The sequence below is a fragment of the Haematobia irritans genome, chromosome 1, assembly GCF_050003625.1.
Source record: "Haematobia irritans isolate KBUSLIRL chromosome 1, ASM5000362v1, whole genome shotgun sequence".
Classification (NCBI taxonomy): Eukaryota; Metazoa; Arthropoda; class Insecta; order Diptera; family Muscidae; genus Haematobia; species Haematobia irritans.
The window spans coordinates 56,928,639-56,950,159 of record NC_134397.1 but is presented as its reverse complement, the minus strand read 5'-3'; the positions used below and the strand labels follow the sequence as shown (position 1 = coordinate 56,950,159).

General features: G+C 32.3%; 4 protein-coding genes across 6 annotated transcripts in view; 3 read left to right on the top strand and 1 right to left on the bottom strand.

The window, feature by feature from the left end:
- The first annotated feature begins 956 nt into the window (after positions 1 to 956).
- Positions 957 to 2,059, top strand: Arpc3A (Actin-related protein 2/3 complex, subunit 3A). The gene is made up of 4 exons (XM_075290455.1): positions 957 to 1,113; positions 1,250 to 1,426; positions 1,491 to 1,686; positions 1,744 to 2,059. The coding sequence occupies exons 1-4, from the start codon at positions 1,108 to 1,110 to the stop codon at positions 1,896 to 1,898; spliced, it is 534 nt and encodes a 177-aa protein (XP_075146570.1). The 5' UTR covers positions 957 to 1,107; the 3' UTR covers positions 1,899 to 2,059.
- A 4-nt stretch (positions 2,060 to 2,063) lies between these two features.
- ND-23 (NADH dehydrogenase (ubiquinone) 23 kDa subunit) lies at positions 2,064 to 3,343 on the bottom strand. The gene is made up of 3 exons (XM_075290454.1): positions 3,185 to 3,343; positions 2,463 to 2,905; positions 2,064 to 2,370 (listed from the first exon to the last, which is right to left on the bottom strand). Exons 1-3 carry the CDS (start codon positions 3,222 to 3,224, stop codon positions 2,209 to 2,211), a joined length of 645 nt encoding a protein of 214 aa, XP_075146569.1. The 5' UTR covers positions 3,225 to 3,343; the 3' UTR covers positions 2,064 to 2,208.
- A 2,576-nt stretch (positions 3,344 to 5,919) lies between these two features.
- Rheb (Ras homolog enriched in brain) lies at positions 5,920 to 11,149 on the top strand. Its single transcript, XM_075290453.1, has 5 exons — positions 5,920 to 6,100; positions 6,303 to 6,374; positions 9,876 to 10,083; positions 10,760 to 10,889; positions 10,956 to 11,149. The coding sequence occupies exons 1-5, from the start codon at positions 6,052 to 6,054 to the stop codon at positions 11,043 to 11,045; spliced, it is 549 nt and encodes a 182-aa protein (XP_075146568.1). The 5' UTR covers positions 5,920 to 6,051; the 3' UTR covers positions 11,046 to 11,149.
- A 2,235-nt stretch (positions 11,150 to 13,384) lies between these two features.
- The window catches only part of l(3)05822 (SH3 domain-containing lethal (3) 05822), a 48,164-nt gene continuing 40,027 nt past the window's right edge, over positions 13,385 to 21,521 (top strand). The window contains exons 1-3 of one of the 3 annotated variants that reach the window (XM_075290451.1): positions 13,385 to 13,619; positions 15,191 to 15,331; positions 15,399 to 15,536. The gene's annotated coding sequence lies outside the window, so the exon portion shown is untranslated. The remainder of the gene's footprint in view (positions 13,620 to 15,190; positions 15,332 to 15,398; positions 15,537 to 21,521) is intronic. The other 2 variants (XM_075290450.1, XM_075290452.1) reach the window with 2 other exon arrangements.

Here is a 21,521-nt window from a genome sequence, read left to right as displayed (position 1 = left end):
GATGCTCAGTATGCTTTGACATTTCATCATGAATAGACTTACTAACGAGCCACAACGTCGAATTTTCAGTGAATGGGCCCTAGAAAAGTTGGCAGAAAATCCGCTTTTTTATCGACAAATTTTGTTCAGCGATGAGGCTCATTTCTGGTTGAATGGCTACGTAAATAAGCAAAATTGCCGCATTTGGAGTGAAGAGCAACCAGAAGCCGTTCAAGAACTGCCCATGCATCCCGAAAAATGCACTGTTTGGTGTGGTTTGTACGCTGGTGGAATCATTGGACCGTATTTTTTCAAAGATGCTGTTGGACGCAACGTTACGGTGAATGGCGATCGCTATCGTTCGATGCTAACAAACTTTTTGTTGCCAAAAATGGAAGAACTGAACTTGGTTGACATGTGGTTTCAACAAGATGGCGCTACATGCCACACAGCTCGCGATTCTATGGCCATTTTGAGGGAAAACTTCGGAGAACAATTCATCTCAAGAAATGGACCGGTAAGTTGGCCACCAAGATCATGCGATTTGACGCCTTTAGACTATTTTTTGTGGGGCTACGTCAAGTCTAAAGTCTACAGAAATAAGCCAGCAACTATTCCAGCTTTGGAAGACAACATTTCCGAAGAAATTCGGGCTATTCCGGCCGAAATGCTCGAAAAAGTTGCCCAAAATTGGACTTTCCGAATGGACCACCTAAGACGCAGCCGCGGTCAACATTTAAATGAAATTATCTTCAAAAAGTAAATGTCATGGACCAATCTAACGTTTCAAATAAAGAACCGATGAGATTTTGCAAATTTTATCCGTTTTTTTTTAAAAAAAAGTTATCAAGCTCTTAACAAATCACCCTTTAGCATCAAACCAGTGCATGGCAGAATAACGTTTTATTATGAGTACACCCTATAAACCATATTTGAAATTATAGAAACAAAAAAACAAGACATGGCAACACTTAAGTATAACATACCTGTAATAGTGATCTGTGAGTGTTTTTATATTTTGACACTTCCACAGACAGATAATCGGAAAAAATCGTCATATTTATTTATCCTTAAGAAAAAACATTTATTACAAATAGTAATCTAGTTCATCAAAAGAACATATACAAAATGCCGGTAAGTAGTTTAATTTGTAATACAGATTTCGGAATCAACCCAAGTGTCAATAAAAAACACTTTGGGTGGGGTTGGAAGAATCATATTCAATATCATGAAACCTCCATGTACTTAACACAACTTTCCTCTTTTGTAGGCTTATCATTCCACAATCAAAGAGTTTCCATCAGTTGTTGCTAATATGGCTATTTTGCCTATAAAAACACAATTTAGAGGTCCAGCTCCAGTGCAAACTACCAGCGATAACGATATCATTGATGAGTCACTTTACTTTTTTAAGGCAAATGTTTTCTTTCGGACATATGAAATCAAGGTATTGTCTATTATGACAGTATATTATTTATCCTTAAACCTTATTTCTTTGTACTTGCATGTAGTCTGAAGTGGACCGAACATTAATTTATATCACCTTATACATTACGGAATGTTTGAAAAAATTGCAACGGTGTGCCAATAAAAACCAAGGCCAACAGGAGATGTATAGTTTAGCCATATCGAAATTTGATATACCTGGCGATGCAGGCTTTCCATTAAATGCAGTATATGGTAGACCACAAACTGCCCAAGAATCGGGTATGTAAAAGACAATTTGTACGTAGGTCATAAATGTACTCCAAATTCTACTTGCAGACTTAATGCGCCAATACATTTTACAACTACGCCATGAAACAGGCAATCGTGTTTTGGAAAAAGTTTTCGGTGAAGATGGCAAACCTAACAAATGGTGGATATGTTTTGCCAAAAAGAAGTTTATGGAGAAATCATTGTCTGGTCCTGGACAATAGACAAAGAGAAAATTATTTTAGATCTATAACGACTTGACAGACTTCCATTTAGAAAAAGATTAACGCGTGGGCATTACTACATTTTAATTTGAGCATTTATGCTAGTATTTGATTTATCGATTTTTTCTAGTGTTATTAATAAAAACAAAATGTTGACACAACATATTTCGTTTCTTTAAACTAAAAATGTTAAACTTTAATTCATTTAACACAACACATTTATACACGTCTTCAGTTGCAAGTTTATTTACTAAAGTTTTCTTAAGAATCCTCTAAGGAATCACAATTCTTCTCATCTCATTCTCTCTGCTTAACGATACAAATGATCAGCTTGCAAATTGGAAGCAATTTCCGATTCCCATTTGTCACCATTGCTTAACAACTTTTCCTTGTTGTACAACAACTCTTCATGTGTTTCGGTGGAGAATTCAAAATTGGGTCCTTCTACAATGGCATCGACGGGACAGGCTTCCTGTAAAATAATAAGTGTCATTGATTATTTACGATTTTTGAAGCGGTTAGAAAAAAGTTTTTGTTTACGATTAGTTCCCACAATTCACTTACCTGACAGAAACCACAGTAGATACATTTTGTCATATCGATATCGTAACGTGTTGTTCTCCTACTGCCATCAGCACGTTCCTCAGCCTCAATGGTAATAGCTTGGGCTGGACAAATGGCTTCACACAATTTACATGCAATACAACGTTCCTCGCCGCTGGGATAGCGACGCAAAGCATGTTCACCACGGAAACGGGGACTCAAAGGTCCCTTCTCAAAGGGATAGTTAATGGTAGCTGGCTCTTTGAAGATGTGAGCCAATGTAACACCAAAACCGCGCATTAATTCACTAAGGAAAATGGTGCTAGCAGCTCTATCGGTGACATCGTTCAAATCCATGCTTTCTTCTTTGTTATTGACATAGACATAACCTTTGGGAACATCCACAATGTCTTTGGATTCCTTGGTGCTCATCAAACGGGAGCTAACACCAAGAAAACGTTGGCCTAAAAAGAATTAAAAAATAATTCTGGTTTTATTAAATGTCTGCATATCGTTGTTATGGGAGCTAAATTGTAAAACTATTTGAAAAGATGGGCATATTACAAATAAAAAATTAGGATAAAAATGTTCCAACTAACGATATGGATTTTTCTACAGAAATCAACATCCTTCTCCTTCTATTTATTTGATGACATAAGTGGCCCTAACCTCAATGTTTGGATGGAACACTTCCCATGAAGATTCATAAGCAATTATCCATAAATTGTTAAACTTTTTATTACCATTTCGTGAGGCGGAGAATAATTTCATTGTCAAAGACATGGCTCCCGACTATATTCCGAACAGATCCCAACGAAAACGCTCTTAATTTACTAACAAATTTTTACAAGAAAACTCGGAAACTGTCAGATGTCACTGTAGAAAAACATCATATGTTGGTGTAAAAATATGGCAACAATTCAATTGGTTTTGTTTTGCTATGGTCGTTCTTATAATTTTGTGGTAACATCGAAACGAGATTAATTATCGTTGCCACTCTTTCTTCATGTAACCCGGATAATTTATAATGATCTATTGGGCAGTTTTCTTTTAGCACTGGATCACGGAGTAGAAGAAAACAGAGTACTCGTTTATCCAGGACATCTCCAAAAAACTGCAACACTGTCATCAGCTGTTTAAAAACAATCACAGAAAACAAGTGAAATCTTACATTTTTAATGTATGAAGTTTCCCAATAGTAATGAATATTTACTGCTGCGATTATTTATGCGACTGTACCACTTTGAATTTAATATTATTCAATAAATTAGTCACAATAAATTGCTATTGTGAATCTAAAAAGCAACACTTTATCAAAATGCTGACTGGCAACACCGACGCGACTTGCACTGATGAGATGTTCTGTTCCAGTGCAACGATATTCTGGATAGCCCATACAAATGTTGCATCCAATGAAGAAAACTCGGTTCTTAACAACATATTTTCCTCAAGAGAATATTTCAATTTTAACATAAATTAGTTCGTAAACTGTTTTATCCTGTTTATTTGTATAATTTATTACGATAAATTTATAAATAAAATAAGAATTTAATACGCGCTATTATAGCTGATGGCCTTACCAGCCAATGATAATTTTCTGTTTTTATCATACATTTACTGTATGATTAAAATAAACAATAAATAAATAAATAATGCGCGCTAAAATAGCAATTTTTCAGGTTAATTTTTTTCAATAATTTATCTTAAGGAAAATAAACTTTTTTAGTTGTTGCTTTGGATCATTTCCCACCAAGTTATAATAAAATTTGCCAAAAAAGTTATTCTGGTTTTGCGGATTTATTTATTTTGATTTAAGCAAAACTTTTTGGTGTTCGGTCGAAGCAGGGTTCGAACCCAGGACCCATGGTATGCAAGGCGGACGTACCAACCACTCGATCTTAATACCCACGTTTAGCAAAAACTTCTCAAATGGAAATAATTATTAGGGCAGTCATTCGGGTCGACTTTTAAAAATCCCGGGATTTCAAAATATAGAATCCCGTGATTTTTTCGGGATATTACCAATTAAACAAATTTAGTTTAATTCAATTTTATTAACAAAAAAATTACAAATGAACATAAGAGTAAATTAAAAAGCAATTTCAAATTGCTATCATATTTAACGAACATTTAGTCCAACTAAACATTATGAAGAAGAAAAAAAAACAAAAATATTATGTCAAAAATACATTAAAAAGTAATTTCATATCGCTATCTTACTCAGAAAAACATTTTACTGATTTATAAATAAACAATCCTAAAAAATCTACAAATTTATTTTTTCGGGATTCCGAAAAATCCCGAGATTTCCGGGTGAAAGCCCTAATTATTATAGGGCTGTTTTCTTTTTGCACTGGATGCAACATTTGTATGGGCTATCCAGAACATCGTTGCACTGGTGTTCTATCCAGAACATCTCATCAGTGCAAGTCGCGCCGATGTTGCCAGATTGTATTTGGATAAAGTGACGCTTCTTCGATTCACAATAGCAATTTATTGTGGCTATTTTATCGAAAAACATGAAATTCAAAGTGATACAGTGTCATAAATAATCGCAGCAGTAAATATTTATTACTAATTGAAGCATTTCATACATTAAAAATGCAAGATTTCACTTCTTTTCTGTGATTGTTTTTAAACAGCTGATGACAGTGTTGCATATTTTTGGAGATGTTCTGGATAAACGAGTACTCTGTTTTATTTTAGTCCTTAAGGGCTTAGCATATCCAGTGCTAAAAGAAAACAGCCCTTATGTTTCAAACATATTAGAAAATGTGTTGAAGGCAAGCAATATGTAAGGTCAGTTGTATTATATCGTTTATGGGCTTCAAATTCAAACCAAGATGGTTGAAAAATGCCTATCCATGTGGAAATGATATTAGGGCTGTTTTCTTTTTGCATTGGATACAACATTTGTACGGGCTATCCAGAACATCGTTGCACTGGTGTTCTATCCAGAACATCTCATCAGTGCAAGTCGCGCCGATCTTGCCAGTTTGTGTTTTGATAAAGTGATGCTTCATCGATTCACAATAGCACTTTATTGTGACCAATTTATCGAAAAACATGAAATTCAAAGTGGTATAGTCTCAAAAATAATCGCAGCAGTAAATAGTTTTTACTAATTGGAGCATTTCATACATTAAAAATGCAAGATTTCACTTCTGTTCTGTGATTGGTTTTTGAACAGCTGATGGCAGTGTTGCATATTTTTGGAGATGTCCTGGATAAACGAGTACTCTGTTTTCTTTTAGTCCTTCACGGCTTAGAGTATCCAGTGCTAAAAGAAAACAGCCCTATTGATAATTGACCAACCCCGTATGTCGATGTCGAAATTTATATGGGGAAAATGGTACCGAAACAATATAAAACGCTGGCAATACTGTTTAGCAATGCCACATTGCTATTATACAGATGCTCAACGCAAAAGACAGGGAATTGTTAAATCTATGTAGGGATTTTTGAGAAAACATTCTGGCATCACTGAAGAACAGCAAGTGACTACCAATCTGAATAGTTGAACAACACATACAAATTTTAACTTGGAATTGCTTTGAAGAATTACTTTTAAAATATATTTAAGTTTTTAAGGACAATAAACAAATTAAAAATGCCACCAAAAGAGCGTAATATAGCAATGATGGGTTACAGATCTGTAGGTATGTGTGCTCTTTGTTTCACTACGTCTTTGTCGTCATTGACGTCTTTCCACAAGTCCAACAACTACATTTTTTACATTTTGTTTTACCATTTTTTTGCGTCGTTTTATTTATTATGTTGATTAAAACTTTACGCAGTTGTTATTGTAATCTTCTATTCATATGAATTATCCCATTAATTGTTAATTTTTTTCTGTATTAGGAAAATCTTCGTTAAGTATACAATTTGTCGAGGGACAATTTGTGGATTCGTATGACCCGACAATAGAAAATAGTAAGTATAAAAAATAGTATAAACAGATTTATAATTATGTCCTAATGCGCACCACAAGTTGACACACATGGAGCAAACAAAACATTTATGATATGTATATATGAATCACTCATAATTGCATGTTTGTAAACTATATTGCCCCCCAATATATAAGAGAAACCCATTTTAACCCACTTTAAAAAAAAGAAGTATTTGAAGGTATTAGAGTTTTATGTGTCAAGGTTGAGATAACTGCCCTGCATACCAATATACTATTAGTGTTGCATGCCTCTCATTTCGTTAACAAATCGTAGTAACATAAGAGACAATGTTTGTCAAACTTTGAGGTATTTCTCCAAACATTTAGATTTTTCGTACTTCGGACAATTTGTTTCCATCTTCCTTCAGAAAGTCTTTATTTACCACAATAATTATGTATTTAAATACTTTGTTACTTTTAGCCAAAATTTGACACGTATATGTGTATATTTATTCATAGAATGTTTGCTTATTCCTACGAACTAAAACCCTACTATAATGACTTGGTTTGGATTGGTCGATTTTGTTAAAATTTATACACCTAGAAGTTAGACCAGCTGAACCACCTGCTGTCGATAACAAAGAGGCTCAATACTCATTTACCGCCATCGAAATTATATAAGAATTTAATTAGCTTCAAACAATTTAAATTCTTCAGACCTTATGGAATTAGTCGGGCGGAAATTCAAGCAGTGACTAATCGAATAGTCCCGTCCTATTAACTTTTCGTACATACATATGTGAAAAAAAATCCGTGAGAAATATTGTTTTCATCCTTAAAGGCAGGTACTAACAGGTTGGCTGATAAGTCCCCGGTCTAACAAAGAAAAACACATTTTTTTTTGTCAAAATTCGTTTTTATTATTCAACATAGTTCCTTCAAGAGCGATACAACGATTATAACGACCTTCCAATTTTTTGATACCATTTTGGTAATACTCCTTCGGTTTTGCCACAACATAGGCCTCAGTTTCGGCGATCACCTCTTCATTGCAGCCAAATTTTTTCCCTGCGAGCATCCTTTTGAGGTCTGAGAACAAGAAAAAGTCGATGGGCCAGATCTGGAGAATACGGTGGGTGGTGAAGCAATTCGAAGCCCAATTCATGAATTTTTGCCATCGTTCTCAATGACTTGTGGCACGGTGCGTTGTCTTGGTGGAACAACACTTTTTTCTTCTTCATATGGGTCCGTTTTGCCGCGATTTCGACCTTCAAACGCTCCAATAACGCCATATAATAGTCACTGTTCATGGTTTTTCCTTTCTCAAGATAATCGATAAAAATTATTCCATGCGCATCCCAAAAAACAGAGGCCATTACTTTGCCAGCGAACTTTTGAGTCTTTCCACGCTTCGGAGACGGTTTACCGGTCGCTGTCCACTCAGCCGACTGTCGATTGGACTCAGGAGTGTAGTGATGGAGCCATGTTTCATCCATTGTCACATATCGAAGGAAAAACTCGGGTGTATTACGAGTTAACAGCTGCAAACACCGCTCAGAATCATCAACACGTTGTTGTTTTTAGTCAAATGTGAGCTCGCGCGGCAGCCATTTTGCACAGAGCTTCCGCATATCCAAATATTTATGAATGATATGACCAACATGTTCCTTTGATATCTTTAAGGCCTCTGCTATTTCGATCAACTTCATTTTACGGTCATTCAAAATAATTTTGTGTATTTTTTTTTTATGTTTTCGTCGGTAACCACCTCTTTCGTGCGTCCACTGCGTTCACCGTCCTCCGTGCTCATTTCACCACGCTTGAATTTAGCGTACCAATCAATTATTGTTGATTTCCCTGGAGGCAGAGTCCGGAAACAGGTTATCAAGCCAAGTTTTTGCTTCCACCATATTTTTTCTTCAGAAAACAGTATTTTATCAAAACACGAAATTCCTTTTTTCCATTTTTTTCACAATAAAAAAAGTTGATTCACAAAAGACGCTCTATCTCACAAACTAATTGACTTACAGACGTCAAATTTTGACACGAATCATTTGAAGGTTGGTACTATATAAAAATAATATGCATTTAATACCAGCGACGCCATCTTTGTGTCAGACCGGAGACTTATCATCCAACCTGTTATGTTTGGTTCTCGCATTCTTTACGTGGTTGCTTTATTAAAATAGTGTTATAGCATATAATATTACCTAATTAATGCGTATGGTTATGTCAAAATTTAATAAGAATATATTGCACGAACTAGTCGGCTTTTTGAAGACCTAAAAAATTAAAATATATTTTTTCGTGAGTCAAGAGACTTTTCATTACTTAAAAAAAGAAAGGATTAGTTTAGTGGCACAATACAGAGTGTTCTCCAGCTGAGTGGGAAATTTCCAAGAAGTATGATAGTAGGGGTAGGCGTATACACTTCAAGAGTTTTTTTTTTATTTATTTTTTTTGCAAAGAACGTATGATTCCCACAGCTAAGTCCATACCATTAATTGCTTTTGGTGATTGCAAAAAGTACCCAAGGGTGAAAAATAATTTGGAATTGCATTGGACAGAAACGAGAAAAGCGTACAAGAAGACAATAGCGTATATGTGGCCAAAAAAGTCTGTAGTGTTTTCATCTGAAAGGCTATAATATATAACGTTAGCCAGAAATTCTCCAATCAAATAGACGAGCAATTTTATAAAAAAAGATTAGTGAACGTCGTTATTTTTTATATCAGATGCATGGAGTAAAGTTGAACATGATACTCTTAATGGATGGAAGGCATGTAATGCCTTTTCAAGTGATCTGAACTTTTATGCCGCTCAAAAATACCTATGCAAAGTGCACTTGCGCAACTGTTCTGTCTCTGAGGGTATATAGCCAAACTCACGAGGCAGAATGTTAAGATGATGCAAGCAGTAGTGGTCGTTTAATTACACGATAACTCAACTATTAATCTTCAATAATTTTCACCATCGCAGTGCCTTTTGGCGAAAATATGATATCAAAGCGAAATCTACCCATATTCTGAATTCTCTTCTCACAAGACTCTACTCCTTCCGGGACTATTGCAGAATTTTATAGGTGGCGGCAACTCGTTATTATTCTATCCATTGTGATAGAACACTATCGAACTTCTCTCTTATGAATGAGTCCGATCTGTGTTTCATACCTAGAGAAACTTGGAAGCTTGGAAGAAATATGGTCAGTATTACTGAGAAGGAGTAAACCACCATTCGAAACTGGCAATGAATCCATGTCATCTTTTTAAAATTGTTCAATTTTTTTCCTAACACGATGATTGGACAATCATGCCATCCCGACTTCTCATTGATGGCAAATTCCAGAGGAGCTTTTCAGTTAGCCATCCAACACTCAATGCAAAAATATTTAAATTTTTGATATGTTGCAAATTTGTGACACCCTACGAAGCATATTCCTGCATAGTGTTTAATGTATTCATTTTAAATTAATTATAAGTTACTTATTCAAATCGTTTTTAAATTATTCTCATCAATACATTTTTTTTCTTTTTTCGCTACAGCATTTACAAAAGTGACGCGTGTCAATTCGCAAGACTATGGCGTTAAGCTCGTGGATACAGCCGGACAAGATGAATATAGCATATTTCCCGTACAATACAGTATGGATTTTCACGGTTACGTATTGGTCTACTCGATAACCAGTCAAAAATCATTTGAGGTTATAAAAATTATTTACGAGAAATTATTAGATGTTATGGGAAAGAAATAGTAAGTCTATAGAAAATAACATTTAAGTGTAAAAGCCAAGACATTAAAAAAATATTTGAATTTTTTCTTAAAAGTAAGGATAACTCTATCAATTCTATCTTTCAACCAGAAATTCGATGAATTAAAAAAATCTTTATGTTACCAAAAATAGTTTTGTATACACACTCAAAAGAAAACGTTTGTAACTACGACGAAAAAGTTAGTTTTTATACTACAGGATCCCAGTCTCGATTGATAAAATAATAAATTTACTCGATTTATAAAATAAAAAATATGGCAAAGATTCTCAAAAATCAACAAAAAGTTGTGGCAAAATTTTTACTACAGTTTTTTTTTATTTATTTAAATATTTATATATATATATAAATGAATAAAAATACTGCAAATATTCTGAGAAATCAACAAAAAGTTGTGGCAAATTTTTTAAAATAGTTCTTTTTCTTCTGTACCAAATTGTTTTGCTCTATCCATTTACAAATATCGTTAAGTGTAGGAGATAATATTAAAAATTGGAAAATTGACAAATTACAACTATTTATCACACAACTGGTTAAATGATGGAATTGACAGGTGTTACATGGCCCATAGTTGAAAACTGGTTTATTATTGTGTCGTGGCTTTTTTATGTTGACAGTAATGAATAATTTGAATAATCAATTAAATGTCTTTTCCTTAGTGTACCTGTTGTGTTGGTAGGTAACAAAACTGATTTACATCAAGAGCGTACGGTTTCCACAGACGAAGGCAGGAAATTAGCGGAATCTTGGCGTGCTGCATTTTTGGAAACTTCTGCAAAACAAAATGAGGTTAGTATAACATAGGATTATTTATTAAATTTGTTCTAATGATAAGCCCATTGTTATCCCCTTTAGTCTGTGGCTGATATATTCCATCAGTTATTGTTACTAATCGAAAATGAGAATGGCAATCCACAAGAAAAGAGTAGCTGCATCATTTCGTGAGTTGTCAAAGACGACTCGCTAAAAAATCAAATCACAATTCACTTCGTCGTATCATTTAAAATACAAAACAAATGAACAATGGCTGTTTGCCTCAAATGCAAAAAGGAAGAAAATAAATTGGTAAAAGAAAGAAATTTGTTTTCTCAAGTGTAGTGTATAGTATAATATAACTTGATTTTTTTTTATTATTAAATTCTTTTCAAATATTAGTTTTTAGTAGCAAAAAAACAAAATACGAAAGGGCACACGTAACCCAAACATTATAATATTTCCGTGTTAATGTTAAGTTGTTTTTCATTTGCCTATATCTTTGAAAATTGTTTTCCATTTTACTCGTTTCTTTTTTGGGATAACTTAATATGTTTATACTTTGCAACCAATTTGCAGTTATTTTTTATAAACCATAAAAGGCATTTGGATTTATGTTGCCCATAAATAAAAAAAAAAAAACAAGCAAATCTTTTTTACAATAAAAACAGTTTAAACAATTTTTTAAAACTTATTATTTTGTTGTATTTACAAAATGGCGTTTATGTAGCAATTAATTTAAAATAAAATATCAATAAAAATCACAATAATAACAAATTTATCTACATTCTGTATAAAATATTTGATGGGATTTCAAAAACTAGATAGGGAACAAGTGAGGCTAGTAATGAACAGCAGTTGTCGACAATAAAAGCAAGTAAGACAGTTAATCTGATATCAAATACTTGGACTCTGTATTCCTCAACTCAAACACGGAGTATACTGCTGCAACCTTTGCGGCTAAACACTTAAATATTCAGTTAATATGGGCTATATGGGTCCGGTCACACAAACATAACAGGGAACTGCAAAGCTAATGAGTAATTAATGCGATGGCCTTACCTAATTGGTGGAATTTGAATCTATTATAGGCCATACACTTTTGGCTCAACATTTACTAAAAGTAGATTTGAAATCCCTTTTTTATAAGGCAAATGACATTTGAAATCCGCGTAAAGTGGATTTTGGAAGTGTAATGCGTATGAGGTATGCCTACAGGTATATAGAAGCTCACAATGAGTGAATGAGGATGTCAATTGCAATGTTTGTAAAATAATGTAATGTCATGGTTTTTTATTGCTCTGAAAGAGGAAATGTTTGCCCACATGAATCGTAATATTCTCCACAAGAATTGGTCAAGTAGTTGAAATCTCTAAATTGTAAAAAATCGTAAAATGTTTAAACATCTTTGAATCTCGATTTCAAAATTTTCAAATTTGTTTACATTTTTAGTGGGGTTTATCTTACTCCATCACAAAATTCTAGATGAAAATCAGTTATGTCCCTAAAATTTGTAAAAATTTTAATAATTTTTTAGATCGTTATCAACTTTATCAAATTGTAAACTATTTTCATTTTCTAATGTATGGAGTCATTACCTCAAGCTTTATAAAGATTATCAAAAAACCCCATAATTTTGTTCTGCATTTAAATAATTATTTTTGGTTTTAGCGGCAAAATTCGAGCTTAAGGTGGGTATGAAGTTCGAGTTTAGCCACTAAAATCGTTATTTTTCGCGATTACTTTTCTTAATTAAACCATTTTAAAGCGGATTAAGTGGCTAAACTCGAATTTTTTTTCGATTTTTTTTTACAAAAAAATCTAAAATCGTTATTTTTCGCGATTACTTTTCTTAATTAAACCATTTTAAAGCGGCTAAACTCGAAACGTAAAATTTAAATTGAATTATTTATTTATCACTGACAACATACAATCGAACTCATTACGATATTCTCTTGAAAACAAAATCTTACTAGTAAAATGCATTGAAGCATTTTGATCTATCATACAACACCTACCGAAAGAACCTTCTTCAATATTTTACATCAGCTTGACGATTAAAGATAATTGACTGAAACATAATGCAAACATTGTTTAATGGGTAGTCTCCTGACTCGCGAAATAAAACATATTTTAATTTCAATGGGATCCAAGAATATTAACAAACGCAAACAAAAAAATAAAAAATGTATATATAACATTATTGATTATTGATATAAGATTGCTGGTTCTATTGTTTATATAAGATTGTTGTTTATTTTTATAAATTTATATTTAATATTTTATATAATATTGTAATGTCCGTTAGAGTAGTACATTGTAATTCGTTAAATTGGCCCTGTAAAGGCTTTGAATTGCTTAAATAAATGGAAATAAATAAAAATAAAATTATCATATGAACGCCCCTTTATGACAAAAATAAACGATAATAAACATTAATCGATTATCGTCTCCGATTATGATGACCTACAGGGTTGCATTTCATGGTACTTTATTAAACTTCAAATTGTTCTGTTAGAGCAATATATTTTAGTATGAAATCAGTACGGTTTGAGCATTTCTTTTAGCAAAGGAAGAAACGGAAAACTAATAAATTAAGCGATACAAAATTAAGCATAACGTCATAATATATATACATTTGCATTTGGTGTAAACAACAAATATAATTGAAAAACGTCAAAAATAAAAGTGGTGACACCTTATGTGCTGGAAAACTGCAAATTTAAAACTTGTAGATTAACGAAGAATTCCGAAACAAGCAAAAAGGTTAGCAATATTACGTGTTATTTGTGTGTGTTAGTGTTGAAACATCGAAAAGTGGTAAAACGGGGTTACCTAATTCCAGACAAATTATTGTTCATATTCTATGTTGTAACAAACACAGATCGAAATAAAAGGGAATTTAAATAGCATATTGTTATTGGTGTTAACAATGTATGGTTAAAAGTAATAAACAATTTGGAGGATTTCATTTCCTTTGTTGCTTAAACGTAGTTGCTATTGACAGCTGCTGTTTGTAGCTTAGTAATGACAGGGATGCCAACGTTTGACCAAATGCAGGGAGAGAGCCATGATTTAAATATCTGTGTATTAAAATGGGTAAAATGATTTTGGACATTTTTCAAATCAATAAGTAAATAATAAATGTTCATATATGCATTATTCAGATGCACCGAGTAATCTGATTTTAACAAAAATATATTAAAAAAAAAAACATTATTAAACATTATGGGCATAAAGGCATTGTCTTACCATATAATTTTGATTGTAAATAAAAAAGTTATATTGTAGGAGAGCTTGCCTTCATAAAACAAGAAGCAATGTAATTTTCTATTTTAAATTAACCCACTTTGGGTTCTGTCCATAGGAGAAAGTCTCACCTGTCCACCTGCGGACCCTTGTCCATAGAAGAAAGTCCCCAACCCCGGTCGAAGGCCTGCCACCTATACCACAATTTTCAAGAGTCGGTATCTCGCAAACTACTCTCTTCCGACATAATTTTTACTTAATATATTCTATTTAAAATGTACTATTTTTACCAAAAACGCAATTTTATTAATTTCATGAAAAATTGCTGTCAGAATTAACAAAAATATAAAGGAAATTGCTGTTTTTCATATGTTTATATCTCGAAGACTAGGCTTTTCCGACAAATTTTTTACTTCATTTTCGCTTTAAAATCCCTTCTCCCACACTCAAAAAATTTGGGTTGTTTTTAAACACTAAAGTAGATTTGTTCCCTTATTACTTGACGCCTATACCGTGCACAGAGCATCAATCGAAAATATGTCCCGGTTTGAAAAATATCTTTCGGGATTTTTTAAAAACCGCGATATCTATTGTTTTGCCTAAGAAAACAAACCCAAAAATTGGACATACGTGAATGCAAGTATTACAATACCACAGGTTATATTGTAGGTTGCTGATAGTTCCCCGTTTCATTTTTGTCAACTTTTAGCTAATGACATTTCTTGTAAAAATTATATTCTGTAAGATGAATGCACCAGAGCAGATCCGAAAATTATTAAGTTTTATCTTACTGTGTCTTACAATTGAGATTGATCCAATGAGTGATATATACAGAATATATATCTAAATACCGTAAATTATTTGTCGTCTCACTGTCTTATTACCCATCTTTATACATTATAAAAAAGAAGTTGGCAACCCTATATTTACAAAAACGAAAAACTTATGGATGTTGGTGATAAATGATAAACATTCGGGCTGCGCGGGTAATTGTGCAAAAGAGGAGGTCATCGAATTTGTTGTTGTCTGTTGATTTACTAAAAACGAAACAACAATCATCGTCATTGCCTTTTGTCGTGTTTTTTTAGGGGATTTGTGCGGTACCTGAATGATAGATGGATGTGAATTGATGTGAAATAAATAAACTCACACGATAAACTAAGCTAGATAAAGAATACTAAGCAAGAATAAAAATACTTTTAATTTAGATAAAAATCAAATTAATGAAAGTGCGTGTTTATTTGACTAAGTTAGTAGTAAACGCAATTAAAAATAATAAATTTGTTTTATTTTTAGTGTTTATTTTTTATTACAAAAACAAAAACAAACGTGTTTTCGCCTTAATTTCGTAAAAATCATACGGCGAGACAACACCCCCACTTACACGTTGAAATCTGAACAACGTATATCTATATTGCTGTTATCATAGAAAAGGTAGGTTAAAATTTCTTTAATAGTCTTTTTTCTTTTTCAAAATTGTTATCAGAGAAGCTAATTTTCACGATAACAATTCACATTGCAAGGTTAATTGGACATATTCTGTCTACCTGAAAAGTAAATGAAGGCAATTCATAAACAGTTTCGTTAAAGGATTGATAATAACCAGAGTCATTTCGATATTTGCCGAGAATGTTTTAGAAAATTCCGTGTTGGCAAAATATGATTTTAAAATGCTATTAACAATTAGCGATAACTATTTGTTTCAACCGGTTGGTTCGACCAGTTTTGCACATTTAAATTATTTTCGTCCCCTAAAAATATAAAAAATTTTGCGGTTTTTGATAGCATTACACTATCAAAAACCGCATATTTTCGAGAAAACATAAAAACATAACTTGAAATTAATTAATAAGAGAAGTTTTATTGCTTCATCCCCAGTATGATGTTACATTCATAGAAAAAAGTTTGTTAAAATAAAAACATTAATCGGTGTTTCATAATGTATTCATCATATCTTTATCGCCATTCTAACCATGATATTCGCCTAAAAAGCATCGTTTTTTCGGGAGCCTCAAATTGATGTTGATATTCTATAGCGTTCTATATTTTAGTGATAATAACTGGATTTTTTCTTTTAGTTTTTCTTCTGAATTCTTTTATACTATGTTACTTGGCAGGGGAAGCCTTTCTTCAGTTACTCATTTAAAAATTGTAATACAATTTTAAATTTACAAAAAAAAAAAAACTAAATAAAAAAATTAAAAATATTTCCAGTGTACTTATTTGGATGATTGTACTGATTGCAATTATTAAACTTTATTAGTAACGCGTTTTTCTATTTTCTGAGAATAAGCTTTCGAAAAATATGCTATTCTATATATGTGTACATTCGCTATATAAAATTATTTATAAAATGTTACCCAAAGTTTTTCCAAAAATATTTTTTTTTACATTCCCATTTCTTGCTTAAACAAGTATATACAGCAGTAAGTTCGGCCGGGCCGATTCTTAAATACCAACAGATATTCTCCCAAGCAGATTAGTTCAACAACTACGTTTCTCAAAGATAAATTTAAAAATTCTACCTATGAAGACAAGATCATATTCTGGATTTATAAGAAGAAGAAAATGATGAAATAACGCTTTGATTTGAAATTAAAAATACGTAGATTTTTACCACTATTATTCAAATGATTACGAGAAGTAATCTCTGGAAATTTTACATTCAGTTTGAAATCGGTCTAGGAGAGCTTACCAAATGGACCGATAAAAACTAAATCCGTTGCAGGTGTTTGTGGGTCTAAAATACCAGTATTTTTACAATTTCAGGCAATTCTAATAAAAACTATGGTTTCTGGAAGCCAAAGAGCTTAAAATGCCAGTATTTTTACAATTTCAGGCAATTCTAATAAAAACTATGGTTTCTGGAAGCCAAAGAGCTTAAAATGCCAGTATTTTTACAATTTCAGGCAATTCTAATTAAAACTATGGTTTCTAGAAGCCAAGTGGGTTAAATCGAGAGATCGGTCTTATGGGGGCTATGCAAAAAACATGGAAGAACCTACGGAATCTAGACCCAAAATCGGAGGGCCGGTTTATAATCAAAACCTGTACCGATACACAATATATTCGGCACACATACTTATGGTTCCAAATAAAAAACTCCAGCTTTCCAATTTCAGGCAAATTGGATAAAAACTACAGTTTCTAGAACCCCGAGAAGTAAAATCGGCAGATCGGTGTATATGGGTGCTATACCAAACCATCAACCGATGCTCACCATTTTCGGCACGCATATTTATGGTCCTAAATTACATCTAGACTTCCAATTTCAGGCGAATTGGATAAAACTTCGGCCCAACTAGAAGTCCAAGAAGTAAAATCGGGAGATCGGTCTATATTTGGGGCTATATCCTCTAGATTTCTAATTTTAGACAAATGTGATAAAAACTACGGATACTAGAAGCCCAAGAAGTAAAATCGGGAGATCGGTCTATATTGGAGCTATATCAGAACATGAACCGACACTCACCATTTTCGGCGTACCGAAATGGTCTTAAAATACTTCTAGATTTCCAATTCCAGACAAATTTGATAAAAACTACGTTTTGTATAAGTCCAAGAAGTAAAATCGCGGTATCGGTTTATATGGGGACTATATCAAAACCTGGACCGAACTTCGAACTTGACCTGCCACCAAACAAAATTTCAGGACGATAGCGCCATTATTGAAGGCTGTAGCGTGACAGACGGACGGAAATGGTGTGGGAGCCACCGTGGTGCAATGGTTAGCATGCCCGCCTTGCATACACAAGGTCGTGGGTTCGATTCCTGCTTCGACCGAACACCAAAAAGTTTTTCAGCGGTGGATTATCCCACCTCAGTAATGCTGGTGACATTTCTGAGGGTTTCAAAGCTTCTCTAAGTGGTTTCACTGCAATGTGGAACGCCGTTCGGACTCGGCTATAAAAAGGAAGTCCCTTGTCATTGAGCTTAACATGGAATCGGGCAGCACTCAGTGATAAGAGAGAAGTTCACCAAAGTGGTATCACAATGGACTGAATAGTCTAAGTGAGCCTGATACATCGGGCTACCACCTAAACCAACCTAACCTAACCTAACCTATGTCGTCTTAGGTTAGGTTAGGTGGCAGCCCTATGTATCAGGCTCACTTAGACTATTCAGTCCATTGTATGTCACATTGGTGAACTTCTCTCTCGTCTTAGAATTTCTCCCTGATCGAGAATATATCGGAAATCGAAATTTCGATGGGTTACAAACTGAATGACAAACTAATAATACCCATTCTGTGGTGGCGGATATTTTTAGACGAATTGCTCAATGCATAATGCTATGGTAATAGATCTTCAAACAAATAAATTTGTTAGTTGTTAGATACAGAAAAATGGTAAAATATTAATTTCACAAATTGAGACATAACAGTAAACATTTACTTATAAGATTTTAAGAATTTTTGGCTCTTGAAAATACTTTGGGTAATATTTTAAAACCTAAAAATGTATGAATAGTTTAATAGACCATGAACAACAAATATAAAACAACAGACAACGACGATTTTAGCTCACTTTTCTATATGTATTGTTAGCAGGAATTGTTAGTTCAACACACCACGAATACTTCAAATTTAAAATTTACCATACTTTTTGCACACACTATTAAATAAGTTACTTTCATTTCTATAGCATCCCCCAAAACTAGACTAAAGCTATTCCATTATGCTGTCCACTGATAGTAGTCATAAACTTTGAATAATAAATATGAAAGTAAAGTTTTCTGTAGTCAAGGTGGGTATTAAGTTCGAGTTTAGCCGCTAAAATCCAAAATAAATCTCCAAAGTTATATCTTCTTGTTGCAAATTTTATAATAACATGTTGGGGAATGATCCAATGAAACAATTGAAAATGTTTATTTTCTGTGAAATGAATTATTAAAGATAAGTAATCGTATAAAATAGCCAATTTAGAGCGATAATGCCAACTTAATACCGGCCTTAAAATAACAACTTCGAAACTTCACATTGCTGGCAGATAGGCAAATTTTCATTGCAAAATTTCTAGACAAGAGAACGAGTATATTAAAATACACATAGCTTAATTTTATTTTCAGAAATATAACCAAGATAAATGATATCTATGGGATGAGTAATAACATTCTATTGTATAAAAATGCAAATTTCTTGTATTCATCGACATGCATACTCTCAACACTAGAAAGCATCATCTTCAATTTTATTTCTGATATAGAATTACAAAAACAGAATCTCATTAGAATTGTCATAATTGATCTTGTTGAACTCAGTCACCCTAGTTCGATTGACCACTACCAAACATTCGGAAAGATGTGAATAACCCAATTCTAATACGCAATTGCAATTTAAATTGAGAAAGAGCATTACACTTTTAACGATCCAATAATATAGGTCTATTCATTATGGGTGAAACACATGGAGAAATCAGCAAAAGAACTTGACAATACTTTTTCTAATAAAAACAATTTTTTTTGTGTAGTTTACAATTTTCATATTTGTATAAATTATAAGCCGTACATGAGGTTTCCTGTGGGTAATTTACAATGGTACGAAATAAATATTATTATGATGTAGGCTTTTATCATTTGGAGTTCAAAGAAGTTGAAACAAAGGCAGTTGATTTTTTTTTGTAAAAATCCATCATCCACCTCTTATTCCTATTGCATATTAAAAACAACAAAACAAAATATTAAAATGTAAACCGCCTATTTCCAATTAAACGATTACCATAATTATTAAATGATGACATTTGCTGCTGCCCTATGTCAATGTAGGAATCGCAAATTGTTGTACCATGTACAAAATGGTATGAATGTGAAAATAATTCCCTCTAGCTCAGCGCACTTGTCGGGCTTTTTTTTCTGATTTCTGGCGGCATTGATGATGACGATGCCAGAATATCACCACAAAAAGGGGGCAGAAAATAATATTGGGTGGCTGGCTCGCTAGTCAACTGATTGACTGACTGGTTGTTTGGCATTTCCCCATATGAGTAAACAAAAAAATAAACATCCGAAACATTCATTGATAAGAAATGGCGCTATTTTGAAATGCAGAAAATAATATGTATAGTATATGGATACAAAAAACGTAATTATATATTTAATTTTCGAAAAAAAAATAATTAAAAATACTAAGAAATCACTTGTTATTAGTGAAATTGTACGTGACGTTTTATCAAATGTTGTGGATATTGGGAATTTGTAAAGGTTTATATTACCAAAAAAGATGTTTGATCACAAAGTAAAAGGAAATATTATTAAGAAAAATAAAAAAGAAGGGAAATGTTGAATATAATAATGAAATGGTCATTGATACAAAAATCTATTTGATTTTTAGTTAGCATTTACTTTCAAAAGACCCATGTATAATTAGATTATGAAGGAATTGTAGTAGAAATTAAAATGTAAATTTTTCGAATCAAAATATGTAATTTGCTCTTCGTGTTTTTAACTTTTATGGCATAACTTTTGCAAAGGTAGACTTTTTGTCTTTTTTTAATTTGAAAGAATGGATTTTAAAGTTTGGAAATCTTCGGAAATCTAATTCTTAGGTTTTTTCAAACTTTGGATAAGTCGATAATCATGTCACCATTATTAAAAAGTCTACTGAGTTCTGTGAGCTACGAATCTTTAGGTTTACGATCTTGTTCGCTCATAAGAATGATTGTGCTCATAACATAGATATTAAATATTTACTAACCAGTTTAATGTATATAAGAGGCCATCAATATACAATTGGTTTTAAAATCCTTTGTGTAACATTTTAAAAACAAAAAAATTACGATTTGTTTCTCGCTTTGAAATCAAAATTATAACATCAGATACCGACTGCTCTTTTCGTAGATTTTTCTAGTACATTGTTATATAAAGGAACACAGCCAGACGGCCAGAAATTATAGAAATTTTATTTCTATAGAAAACTTTGTCAACATTTTATTTCTATAGAATTTTTTCTCAAAATTTTATTTCTATAGAAAATTTTGTAAAAATTTTATTTCTAAAGAAAATTTTGTCAAAATTTTATTTCTATAGAAAATTTTGTCAGAATTTTATTTCTATAGAAAAATTTGTCAACATTTTATTTCTATAGAAAATTTTGTCAAAATTTTATTTGTATAGAAAATTTAGTCAAAATTTTATTTCTATGGCGCCACATTTGATACAATTCTACCAAATTTGGTAGATTTTTTTTATTGTTTGGAAAATTTTCTATAGAAATAAAATTTTTGGAAAATTTTCTATAGAAATAAAATTTTTGGAAAATTTTCTATAGAAATAAAATTTTTGGAAAATTTTCTATAGAAATAAAATTTTTCGAAAATTTTCTATAGAAATAAAATTTTGACAAAATTTTCTATAGAAATGAAATTTTTAGAAAATTTTCTAAAGAAATGAAATTTTGACAAAATTTTCTATAGAAATAAAATT

Excerpts from the sequence above, each read along its gene's own strand:
- Arpc3A (XM_075290455.1), top strand. Across the intron at positions 1,427-1,490 it reads TTCGGACATATGAAATCAAG|TCTGAAGTGGACCGAACATT; the intron begins GTATTGTCTATT and ends ACTTGCATGTAG. Across the intron at positions 1,687-1,743 it reads ACAAACTGCCCAAGAATCGG|ACTTAATGCGCCAATACATT; the intron begins GTATGTAAAAGA and ends TTCTACTTGCAG.
- ND-23 (XM_075290454.1), bottom strand. The coding sequence starts at position 3,224 with ATGTCTTTGACAATGAAATTATTCTCCGCCTCACGAAATG. Across the intron at positions 2,906-3,184 it reads ATTCTCCGCCTCACGAAATG|GCCAACGTTTTCTTGGTGTT; the intron begins GTAATAAAAAGT and ends AATTCTTTTTAG. Across the intron at positions 2,371-2,462 it reads TCTACTGTGGTTTCTGTCAG|GAAGCCTGTCCCGTCGATGC; the intron begins GTAAGTGAATTG and ends ATTATTTTACAG.
- Rheb (XM_075290453.1), top strand. The coding sequence starts at position 6,052 with ATGCCACCAAAAGAGCGTAATATAGCAATGATGGGTTACAGATCTGTA. Across the intron at positions 6,101-6,302 it reads GATGGGTTACAGATCTGTAG|GAAAATCTTCGTTAAGTATA; the intron begins GTATGTGTGCTC and ends TTTCTGTATTAG. Across the intron at positions 6,375-9,875 it reads TGACCCGACAATAGAAAATA|CATTTACAAAAGTGACGCGT; the intron begins GTAAGTATAAAA and ends TTTTCGCTACAG.